The 13,006-nt window shown below is 33.2% G+C and overlaps 1 protein-coding gene across 16 annotated transcripts; it reads right to left on the reverse strand.

Annotated features, from left to right (window-relative positions):
- Positions 1–1,510: 1,510 nt before the first annotated feature.
- Positions 1,511–6,838, reverse strand: LOC146907869 (myb-related protein 315-like). 16 transcript variants are annotated; one of them, XR_015018396.1, is made up of 14 exons: positions 6,596–6,838; positions 6,260–6,307; positions 6,104–6,167; positions 5,716–5,932; positions 5,313–5,472; positions 5,083–5,212; positions 4,447–4,543; positions 4,261–4,350; positions 4,120–4,185; positions 3,550–3,913; positions 2,974–3,069; positions 2,692–2,746; positions 2,522–2,588; positions 1,511–2,416 (listed from the first exon to the last, which is right to left on the reverse strand). XR_015018396.1 is itself a non-coding variant. In XM_085725155.1 (14 exons), exons 5-9 carry the CDS (start codon positions 5,329–5,331, stop codon positions 4,144–4,146), a joined length of 312 nt encoding a protein of 103 aa, XP_085581281.1. In that variant the 5' UTR covers positions 5,332–5,472; positions 5,716–5,932; positions 6,104–6,167; positions 6,260–6,307; positions 6,596–6,831; the 3' UTR covers positions 1,511–2,416; positions 2,522–2,588; positions 2,692–2,746; positions 2,974–3,069; positions 3,550–3,913; positions 4,120–4,143. The 16 variants fall into 16 exon arrangements, 8 of the variants coding, with proteins under 8 accessions (XP_085581281.1, XP_085581279.1, XP_085581280.1 ...); XR_015018394.1 differs by having other exon boundaries at positions 2,522–2,591; XR_015018395.1 differs by having other exon boundaries at positions 2,692–2,807.
- Between the last annotated feature and the right edge of the window lie 6,168 nt (positions 6,839–13,006).

A 13,006-nucleotide genomic window follows, 5' to 3' on the forward strand; every position in this document is an offset into this window, starting at 1 on the left:
CTGACAATGGACCTGAATTTTTGCTCTCTTCCTTTTATGCTTCCAAAGGAATTGTTCATCATAGGTCATGTGTTGAAACACCACAACAAAATGGTAGGGTTGAGAGGAAACACCAACACATTCTTAATGTAGGCAGAGCCTTACTTTACCAATCCAAACTTCCTTCATGTTACTGGTCTTATGCTCTCCTGCATGCAACTTTCATCATTAATAGAGTTCCTTCTCCTAACCTACACAATAAATCATCATACCAATTACTTCATAACAAGTTACCTGATCTTGAATCCTTCAAAGTTTTTGGATCTCTTTGTTACTCTACCACTCTTCAAGCACATAGAACTAAATTGTCCCCAAGAGCCAGAAAATCCATATTTTTAGGTTACTCTGTTGGATTCAAAGGATCAACCCTTTTAGATCTCAACTCTAGAGAAATTTATGTTTCCAGAAATGTTGTTTATCATGAACACATTTTACCCTATCCTTCAAATTCCTCTTCCATTACCACCTCTTGGGACTATTTTGCCTCAAATTCTTGCACCACAAGTAACCCACCTGTTCATACTTCACCTTCCCTTCCTGCCACCTTCATTGACCCTGAACCTTCCCATGATGAACCATCATCTCCTGCACCACCTCCCATTCTCAGACACTCCTCTAGAATATCAAATCCTCCATCCCATTTGCAAGACTATGTCTGCAGTAATGTCTCTTCTGATTTGTCTGTCAAGTATCCCATTTCTGAGGGTAAAACCAGATTCAACCCCAAAAAACTCACTTACCCAATAATGTTAATATTTTTTATCTTTATTTTCATAGGGTATAGAAGAAAGTTATATTTCCAAAACATACATATTGTATCCTATATATTAAAAATCAAAACATACTAGAGTTACAAATTAATATGTTGCACTTTTTGGTTATTTTGATACTAATGCAATTTTATGTCATACAACTTTGGTTTGTTGCAAATATTTTATGATGGAGTTTATTATTAGATATTCTATGATGCATAAAATATATGAGTTTGAGCTGACTTTTTTATTACATATTTTACCTTTCATTTAAACTATTTTATATACTATTTTATTCTTTAATAATATTATTTTAAATTATCCCTGTGAGCTTAACTCAGTTGGTAGGGATATTGCATATTATATGCAAGAATCTGGGTTCGAACCCCGGACACTTCACTTCTCCACGATTAAATTGTGTGATCTCTAGCCTAGAGGTTACTTGACCAAAAGAAAAATATTATTTTAAATTTTATTTAAAAACTAGTTGTCAACCCGTGCTTCGCACGGGATGGATTGCTTTTTTTTTCGGATAATTTTGTTGGCAATCACATTTGTTAACGCTTAAAAGTGAACTGATTGCAAACATAGATATTACATGCTTATAAATATAAAATGCCATGATCCATAACATACCAAATCCTAAATTGACATAAAAAATACATTGTTCAGCATATGAACAATCATCGAGCTGGAATGATAAAATCAAAAGGAAAGCAGAGAAAAAACTTGTGAATTCAATTACCGAATAATGTTCTTTTTATTACAGTTTTGGCTTTTATTTTGCCTGAAACAGAGAAAGTGTAAAACAGATACATGCCTTGTTAAAAGGCTCGGGTTGTTTATATCCATATGTTTCACTATATCTTGTGCCACAATGTCTTTGCAATTGAAAACATATGGAAAATGAGTTTTTCCATGCAAGTTTGTAGAAAATAGAAGTAGCTTTTCTAAATATCAGCAATAGTACTAACTTTCCCATTTCTCTTTTGAACTCTAAATTCCATTTTTGTCACAGAATCTTAAATCTTCTCCATCAGATCTTTGACTGAAAGATTTGTTGTAAACCTTATCTTCCTCTCTGATACGTCCTGTAACTCAAATCACATTGTGCCCAAAAAATGAGTGAAATTTTCCTGGGAAGTGATGAATGTTCAAAGACAGAAAACCGTGCTCAAAATGAATATAACAAATCAAATCTTCTGCTAACTAACTTCAATTCTCATCTCTTTCTCAAAAAAGCCAGAGAGGTCTCGGCATGAAGACATCACTATCAACTGAAATGCATTGATACGAATTGGTGATAAAATACAGAGAGAAGAGAGAAAGGGGAAAACTAAACCATGCTAAAGTTATGCTCAACACCATCACAGAAGCTAAAAAAATCAAAATGCGCAGATTTTGATGATTTAGAACCTAAAACTTTAGTATCACATGAAAATCAATCCTACCAATAGTACTTGAAAAAAACGATAAATGTTTGAAAAGGAATAAAATGATTTAGCATGTTCTACACCCGTTGTCGAAGAAGAACTATATCTTGAAAGTGCTTCATGTGCCTTCATTAGTACCGATTGCAAGTACTTTCCTTGAGCTTCAATTCTAAACTGTAAATGTTTTTGCACCTGATGAAATCAAGTTCCAAATTGATTAACATGTGTTCTTATGCATCAACTGTAATCTAGATAAGAATGAGTATATATCATAAATCATAATTTGTAAAGTGCTACCTCAATTTGTTTATAAAGCTTCTTTTGTACGTCCATTTGTACTTCAAGAGCCTCAGCAATCTTCAAGCTTCTAGTAAACACAACATTTGATCAATAAATACTTCAAACATCAACAAAAAATGTTCAAATATTTGCCCAATATCAAATTATGAAATAAGATCATGAGTTACCCGTATCTTGCCGTCAAAGACAGAGCAATACTCTTTACTCATAGCCAATACTACACTGCACGTAAATAACAATATGAAATAATACTCTTTATTCCAGTCAGAAGATCTATTTCCACCTGAGAAATAATTTCCATTATTTAGAATGATGGCATACGATAATTCAGCTCAGTTACTTCAGTAATACGACTGGTGTGACAATTTAAGTACTTTACATTCAATAAAAGTAGCTTTGAATGAACTTATACCATTAAGGTTTGAGATGTGCATAGAAAAACATGTTACCTCACTTATTGCAGCACCATAATTAAAGCACATCATCGAGTTATTGCTGGGTACGTAAAATGAAGACACTGATAAGTTCACAGATTGCATGTATGCCTGCAGATTGATAAATAGTCAGCAAAAGAAGAAAAATAATTATTTCCCCTCAACTCCATTGCACATTTAGTCCCTCAGTATTTTCCACTTTAAAACGGTTGGATTATTCTCCCATAAATTGTGAACATGCTAAGTGCCACTTTACGCACACATACCATTAGACCTTTAACAGGTAAAGGTTGAGGCAGTGTATTTCATGCACAATTACAAATACAAAGATATACCTCATGCACAATTATAAATACCATGATAGATGCATCAATATGAAATGAAAAATACAAGTTTCTATAATTTACTGCAGACAACAGTGAAATTTAAACATAAATAGTTTTTTCATATGGATCGTAAAGAGAGAAAACAGATAAAGTACTATTTCCTTCATGTTACACTCATGATTAGGATGTTCTCAAAACTTCTTTCTGAAGAGAAATCCATCAATATTTGAATATAACCCCGTTAACATAACAATAATGTAGCTACCTGAAGAATAAGTGTCTTCCACTTAATAGAGCCCATTTCTTCCTGCAGCTTTTCCTTGAGAGGCTTCAACCTTTCAACCAAGATATTGCAGCTAAGCCTAACTGCTTTGCAGCTTGCCTCTGATGTAGTACTCCCAGAATCCCCCTTGAATCAAGCTCACTGTATCAGCTTGTACAACCCTTACTTTGTCCAAGAGACTTTCAGTTCCAGTACACTGAATTGTACCGAGGGCGAATGCAGCCATTTGTTTAACCTTTGTCCAGAGACCCTGACCAATTTCAATTCCACCAACTTCACCAACATTATGGTCACTGTTTCATCCAATTCTTCTTACCTTTGCTGCATTCATTGTTGTTGTCGTCGTCTTCATCCCATATATATAAGGGCCCATAAATAATAAACAGATTAGGAGAAAAGAGTTAACAAAATGCAATAGTGATCAATCTACATTACTCAAAAGTTTGCAACCAAAAAGGCATTTTACCTTCAAATGATTATATATTTCTAAACTAATTTCACATCTCAAAGTTACAAATGTTAGAAAAGAGAAGTGAAAGAAAAGTTTTTTACCCTGGCTTTTCCGCCGCAAACATTTCAAATGTGCTTCTTCACCATGACACGATGCGCGGCCCGGCACTATATCAGAAGTTCGTCACAATTATCATCAACACAAAAACTAACAATTCAAGCGGATAAAGTTCAAGAGTTTACCGGTTGGAACACCACATCCAAGAAGATAAACTTTGTCCAAAGCAGCATCTGGATGAATCTTAGCAACAATAACCTATGCAACCCAATACCCTACATAAATGTATCAAACATAAAGTTTAAAAGAAGCTAACACTGCACAAAGAAAGTGAAGGGGAGTTTTATGCAGGATATTGAAGAAAAACTCACCAATTTCTATTTAAAGTTTCTCCTTCAGAGTTCAGACCTTCACCATCACTGTTGCATAAATCAACTTCAGTATTTTCAGAGGAAAAAAACAACTTTCCTGAAACATGGTTAAGGAAAACGATGAATGATATACGGACACAGATTGAAAGAAACAACCAAAATGTTCCATCTTAAATACTTAAAAATCTCTCTTGCATACTTGCTATGATACATTAGATAGGCGGAAAAAAATAGAAAACACAGAAATTTGATAGGGATTCTATAAATTAACTTAAAATTGAAATTAACTTGATAGTTGAAGAGTTTCTTCAATCAAACATATGACCAAAAATGATACACACTAATAACCAAAAACAATTTTTGAATTGTGGTCACAACTCCAACTACGACCACAAAGTAACGGTTTGAGAGGTGTCCGCAACTGCAATCGTGGTTGCATCTTTGCATTTATCTATAATTTACTGCAGTATAACCGCAATTGTAATTTAAAACGATGCATTCAACATTTTTTCAGCCCAAGATGAGTTGAGGTATAAAATTTTATGAGACTATTGTGAATTACTTAGGGGCCTCATATATGCAAACCTTATGTTATGCTTAGGCAGACCTAATGAAATTTTAGAAAGCATATTGTACCTGTTACCAAGACGGGCATGTAGTTGTATAATTTGATCCTCTTCCATTTTAGTAAAGCCACTTCTCTTAAGGTCTGGCCTCAAATAATTAATCCATCTCAATCTAGAACACTTTCCATATCTTAGAAGACCTTAAAAAATATGCACCATGTTAGAAACACCTTTTCAATGAAACTTATCTATCAAATAAAAAGCATGTGAAAAAAAACAACTTTTAATTAAAATATTTACCTGCAAGTTTAGGAACCATTCTCCAACACTGAATCCCAATTATTAAGGATAAAGTTCACAAGCTTGTGATCTTCTTCAATAGCCCATGGTCCTCTCTTCAAACCAACCTTATCACAACATGGTTGTTATCCCATTTTCTTAATACCTCTTAAGTCTTTACCTTTAAAATTATCAAGATATCACGTAAGAGTTAGCATGTCTGTTGACATTGAAAGAATGAAAAAAAAAATATATGCAAAGTTAGAGGAGTTGTTGATAATGCTAACAAATATATGTGTTGGTGTCGGTTTGGTGTCGAACACCAACGCGTGTGAAGTGTCGGACACGGAGACACACCTAATCTCATAGGTCACCTTGAGTCATTAGTCAATTTAGAAAAGGTTTAGAGGTTGCTGCAACTCACCTTCTTGGAGAATTTGCCTGATAATCTCTTGGATTGAGCAGCCAAGTGATCAATAACTTGAAAAAAATGCAGTTTGCCCCAACTCGGTGCAATTTTGCCAGGAAAAAATTGCCAAATCCCATTCTCTAACTCTCCACTCTTGAAACTTCTTGTCAAAGTCAATTTCATTCTTAGATACATATGGTCTCAACACTTTATTATAAACATATCATGTCCCCTGCATCAAGCAACATTTATCTCATTATTTAACTGAAGAATAAACACAACTTTCACTTTCCTTGGTAAATGAAAAAGAAATTAAACATGCAATAAAAGTGTTGAGAAAAAGAGTACTATATTGTAAAGTGTCCAAATAGACATTCTCTCAAACATGTTATGTTTTTCTTACCTTAGTTTTGGGATACCACATGTATATGAACAGGGCAAGCTTCAATTCTCCATACATGGGCAACCTTCATAAAGTTCCAACATTAATTTTTTTGTACAAATCTTATTAATCAAAATTGAACAATATACAAATGACCAAAAAAACTCAAGCTCTCACCATCCAATAACCACGTTTTCAAATACTGTGAAAAAAGCTACAATGATCCTGCAAATTAAGGATGAACAAACACATAAATGACCAAACAGAGGAAGGAAAATGACCAAATTGATTGATTCTCCACAGATTCTTTCACCTAAATCAATAAAAATCCTAACTTTCTTCCAAAATCCACCAGACCCAACCAAAATTCACAATCTAATAATCAAGATGAAATGCAAATTGGGGGTAATGAATCAAATTTAAGAAATTTGAAACATCCTCATGAAGATTGATGAAAAGATGAAAAACCTAAACATGCATGATATCAGATTGATCAGAAGAAGAAAAAAATACCTTGAATGATGAAGAAAAGGCAATCGGTTGTTGTTCTATCATTTTTGTGGAGAACGCGTTTTGCTAGTTTAGCGAGAACGGCGACCAGATCGACGCCGGAAAATTGGTGAACGGCGGTGGTGAGTTGAAGGACGAAGGGGAGAAACGCGTTCAGTGGGAGAGAATAACGCGACGGCGAGACCCTTTCTCTCCCTCGACCCTCTCTCTCTCTCGTTCGTTCAGCTTTTTTTTTTTTTTGCTCTGTCAACACATATATAGGGGGAGAGGCAGCATTTACCAATTTACCAAAATACCCCCACAAGGGTAAAATGGTAAAAAAAACGGACAAGAATTTTTATATTTAGGTTAGTAGATTAAAACCCATTAAAATAGGAAATATAGGAACAATATTATTATATATGAAGTGGATAAACTTCACTTTTTTACCTTGGAAATAACCACTAAAATAATTGGTAGGGATATTATGGTAGCTAATATGATATTTTCTTGTAGTGTAATTAAGTAAGATATATTTAATTCAATTTTTTTTTTCGGTATCTCTTTTCCGAATTAGACTGTATATTTTTTAATAGTAAATTGCAATGGAAAAGCAAAAGTATCTTGCTTCCACTCCAAGGGGAAACTGTGTAAGTTGTAACCACCTCAAGGAAGTTACTTTGTGATGCTTCTATGTAATTGCAGTTGCCGGGAATATGTATCAAAACAAATATGCTTAGAAACTCAAATGGTGCTTAGTTTGTGATGCCTATACGTATTTCTTGACTTGGTAGTCATCTTTGGTGACTTAATTTTCTATGCTACGTTCATGGATTTCCATCTATTAGTAAAGTAACTCGAATAGTGACACGACCTCATATGTCTTCTCACAATCATAAATTAATATCAAACAAATATTGTCACGACCTCATATGTCGTCTCTCTCACAATCATAAATTAATATCAAAATATGCATGCTTTAGAGAAATCGCGTTTCTTTTTCTTTTTTGACGAGGACAAAAGAATTTCACATACTTTTTCTTTTTTGACGAGGACAAAAGAATTTCACATACTGTTACTAGTAATAGAAAAGGTGTTCTTTGATGGGAATGACAGGGAAAAATAAATATTACATTATCAAATAGAACAAAAATAGATCCTGCTATAGGGTGCTAAAGCCATATATACAATAATGAGTGATTAAGATTAAAAGATGAATTAGGATTTTTTTTTCTTCTTCTTTTAACCACCAAAATGATAGCAATTTAACTTTATCTAATAGATGATTAATCAACTTTGCCTTTTGCTAAAAACAACAGTAATTTCTTTTTATTGTGAGTTCTAACAAATAATCACACCAATAAACTTAGATGTGTGGAGCAAATGAAGTAGTAATCAATGAGTAAAGCAACCTCAACAACAACAACAACAACAACAACAACAAATAGACTTAGATCTAAGTGTTAAACAACACCACGAATATATTCAAAGAAACAAAGATAAGAAAGAATAGAAGAAATATATTGAAAATTGACTCAATAATTGGATATTGAAGTTCTGGAAAAATTGTGGCACATTTGCGGGGCAACGTGGTACGATTGAATGGTTCAGGTCTGGGTTTTCACTGAAAAAATCATGGCACGATGCAGGAGGAACGTGATACGATTTAGACGGATATAAGGTATAATATTGTACAATTATATCTACTCCATTGTCGCACAATGGGAGGAAACGTGGCACGGGTCTGAACACTATTTAAGGCTTCATTCTTCAAGGTTTTGGGTGTGGCTTAGAGAGAGAAACTTGGAAATACAAAGGGGGAGGCTTTAGGGTTGAGTGCCTTTGTAGTGAGCTTCTCTTGGGTTGGAAAACATTATAAACACCTTGGGTAGTGAGATTTTACCATTGGAAGGATCAAAAAGTTTCCTATTCTGTTTTCTCATGGGATTCATTAAGAGTGTGGGTGACTTGAGAAATGAGTATAGTTTAAGTTTTGTTCTTTGTGAGCTTGCAAGCTAATATCTTGTAACCCCGTTGAAACACTTTCATCTTAGTGGATTGGAGAGCTGTTATCTCCCCAGAGTATGTCATATTGACCGAATTGGGTTAACAATCTTTAGTGTGTTTGTTCCTTTCTTTCATTGCTTATCTTTATTGCTTTGATTATGCTTGTGGTGTTGTTCTACACTAGGACTTAGGCCTATTTTGTTGTTGTTGCTTGAGACTATTTTGTCCATTGATTACCACTTCCTTATTTGATCCACACATCTCTGTTTCATTGGTGTGATTTTGTCCGAATTCAAAACAATTGGCGTCCAAGGTGAGGCAAACAAAAATTGAAAGCAACCACATATTAGAGCCAACAACCTTTGATAGTTTCAAAGAATAAAGTCAAGGTGGTTGTTGATGCTTCATATCTCTCAGGAACTGTAACCAGAATATTTTCAACGATTCTTGAATCAGCGAATTGAGTGCAAGTAACCTAACCTTGTTTGCAATGGAAAGCAATCTGTTAGAGTAATCTTTGATTGTCTCAAACTATTTCATTTTCTACAATTAATACAAATTCCCTCATTAAGTTCAGCACTTGCATGCCTCGAAATCCATTCATCCCCTACATATTCTTCGTAATCCTCTTCCACGGCCTCACAAAGATCCATAGCCTCCAGGTAAGACTCCATCCTTACAACCCAAAGGTCATAGTTGTCCCCATGGATGATAGGAGGAGCAACTTGAGAGAAACTTGTTTCAGTTTCCATATTCACAGGTCCCTTGATGATAGCTCGGATACAAATTTGTTGGTTTTATGATAGAAAGATGAAAAACATAGAAGAATAGGAAAGGAAGTTGCAGGTTGAGTAGGAATAGGAATTCAGTTTTTCATTATAGCAGAAGCAATACACTTAGAGTGTGTTTGGATGAGGTAATTGAGAAATTTTGAAGAATTTAGAATTCTAGGCAATTTAAATGATTCAATTAAATTACTTTCATTTCTCAATACTTTTGTTTGGATGGAGTAATAAAAAAATTCATTGTCATCATTTTTGGGCAACTTTTAAATATATTTTTTTGGGTCAAATTTGAAATTTGAAATTCGAGGTCAATTTGTAAATTTCAAAAATTTTGATGGGTCAAATTATAATTTTTTGAAAATTTGAGGGGTCAATTTGCAATTTTTTGAAAATTAATTAGGGTCAATTTCAAAATTTTGGAAAATTTGAGGTCCAAAATGCAAAATTTGAAAAATTATAATAATGAAGAAATTTGAAATTCTTAACTTTTAGGTGTCATTTGAAATTTCTTTAAAGCAAAATACTTTATAAATTTCTATCATTTTGAACATTCTTCAAATTATTATCCAACCAATGGAATTCACCTCAAAGTATTTCAATTCCCTCAAAACATTACCCCATACAAACACACTCTTAAGTAATTTAAAAAAAAATAAAACTGAACACTACACGTTGTCAACACTTCAACAAATAACAACTACTTGCTCCTATAACGTAAGAACCACTGATTGACTGAAAATAACTGAAACAAAATAAAATAAAATAAACACAAAGAAAAGCACATAATGCAGTCCTAAAACCAAATAATTAACAATTTATACGAAGTAAAAAAGAAGAGAAAGAGCCACCTAGATTAGTTAGAAATTAGGGACATTGGTGAAGTAACATACCGGTAAATTGCACCTTAGAATACATGTACAATAAAAATAAAATAAAAGAATAATAATATGAATTTTTTTATCATGTTCAAATTTGAACAATTTAGACAAACCACAATAATGTATATAGAGAGACAGAGATGTTTAATGAAGCATTACAATGACCAAGACTTTTGTTTGGCTAACTGTTACACTCTCTCTGCTAACAAAGAAAAGAAAAAAAAAACTGTTGCATTCTTTCCGTTGTGGGAATTTATTTTCCTTTCCATAGTCATAGTCTAGCAAAAAAATTCTTAATTGTCATTATGTCCACTAATAATAAATTACAGAACCAAGAAATCTTTTAAAAAATAAAATTAAAGAAGCAAGGAATCATCCATATTATGAACTATAATGAATCCAAAAAGTCAACGTTTGTAATATTATAGTTCTGCAATTGCAATATGGTAGTGCAACTGAATCTGCTGAACAAGTTGGCAAAATTACCTTGTGAGTTATGGTGGATAAATTACCAGAATGTTTGAGTTTAAAAAACAGCTTTGCTAAGGAAACTGCTGTAATTATCATTTCTGACGATCTTTGTATGATGCCTAATATTTTTGAAACAATTGTACATCTATTTCAAAAGCATGAAATCATTGACATTTGTTTTTGAAGAAAGAGGCATTCTCTCTCTCTCTCTCTCTCTCTCTCTCTCTCTCTCTCTCTCTCTCTATATATATATATATATATATATAGAATTCTCATCTTGTATAGCATATATGCTATTGATTATTTTCTGTCTTTAAATATTTAATTTTTTATTTATTTTATTCTTGTAGGTAATTGATATTCTAAAGTTGTCATTGGTCTCAAAGACCCCTTTGACAGACTTCATCTTTGAGAAGAAACATTTCCTTGACGAATTCGACAAAAGAGACCAATTCGAGTTTAAGATTGGAGAGGTTGCTTGGGACGGGAGCAGCCAGATGACTGTGAAAATCAAAAAATATACCAATCGGAAAGATCCATAGGAATGAGAAGAAAATCAACTGAAGAGATTTTGTTCATTGAATCAGGATTTGGTTTTATTGACTTTGTTTTTAGTTTTCTCACTTTCCCCTTGGGAGGAATGTTACATATGCTTCAAGGTTTCTCTTCTTTAGGCTGCATTGATAATTTATACAAAAGTATGACTGAGTTGAATCCAAATATATATTTAATGTCGCATGAACTCAAAGATAAATTAAGTAAGCCGACCATTGCAGCACAATTTGAGCTCAGCAATCAGACTTTACCCATCGCCAAAGCTAACTTACCTGTCTATTATTGTCATACTTGCTTGGATTCACAGTTCGTTAAGTATACTCCCACTCTTAGTACTACACCCATTCAAATTGTTTTTCCTAGTCAGGTGAAATGTGTGTAACTTTAAATTTGGTTGATCCGAAGTACTATGCTTCAACATCATCAAGTTGTGGAGAATTTGTCATAGATCTGTTGATTTACATGGTAACAGATGACTTGGTTGTGACTCCAATGTCATCCTTCACTGCTATTTCACATCTAAATAGTTCAAATGTTCCTATGTTTGATGTGGAGGTAATAATTCACTGCATAAGTCTTTTATTGTCGTTATTGATTGCAATTAATTGGCATTTCCATACATTATCACAATGAGTTCTTTGATTACATATGTTGCAGGGTCTCGGTATACTTAAAGCTTCGTTGACCTCAACATCTGCTTTGACAAATGGACTCAAACACTTCATAACAATCATTAATGAGGAGAAATGACTAGTTGATATATCGACACTGTTCCTTTAAATACTATTTGGTTATGTTTTAAGAAAACAATTTTGAATTTCTCAACAGTATGTTGTTTTTCATTTCTCCGTGATTAACTTTATGATATTTGGTTTGTGTGTTTGTTTCAAATTTTTTTTAAAAACGTTGGGTCTGAATTTGAAACAAAATTTTTAAATTTCCATCAGGGTATTTTACCAGTGTAGTCCGTCCAAATATCAGTTCTATCTGAAGTTCGTGCGAAATCTATTTTTAACCCGTCCAAAATTGGTTTGTAAATCTATGCCAAAATGATATTTTTACTGGTGTACAATTCACAGTTTCCAGCAAGGTGTTTATATACTATGCTCTATGTAAAAGTTACCTCACCTCGTATCGGAAGCCAATTTAGCCACACTATTGTGCTTCAAGGCTTCAACTCCCTTTCAAACTTTCAAGGATGTCACTCACCAAAACTAAATATTTCTTCTGTTGTTTACATTTATTTGATTGATCTGCTGATACATAAATGAATTTGGCTGCAAAACATTTTTCTTGAAAGCGCTCTAAATCACCGCATAATGTGGTTAATTAGTCAAACACTAAAATCAGATTATAACAAACTGAATTGCATTAACTTGTGCAGAAAATTTTCCAACTGCAGATCTTAAACATGCCATTTATAAGATTGGCTGCAGTGTCATAATTTTGTTGTTACACCCTCACCCTTTTATCATGCAGTATCATATCAGCTTCAAAGATACTAAGGCTAAAGTGTGGCAAAAAAAATTGTTCAACCTAACAATCGAACTCAGATTCTAACATGATGTATTCATTCTTGATTTGATTTTTTAAAAGAAAGTTAATTAATGAATTTGATGTATTAATACATTTCGTTGTGATTGATGTTAATCTATATGTTCAATTTAACAGCTAAAAGAATAACCATTTTTTTTCAAAGTGTAGATATTAGTTAGGGATTGATTTAGGTAAATATCAAA

This window comes from Medicago sativa, chromosome 7 (genome assembly GCF_051527215.1).
Source record: "Medicago sativa cultivar Bolivia chromosome 7, Bolivia_mono, whole genome shotgun sequence".
NCBI lineage: Eukaryota > Viridiplantae > Streptophyta > Magnoliopsida > Fabales > Fabaceae > Medicago > Medicago sativa.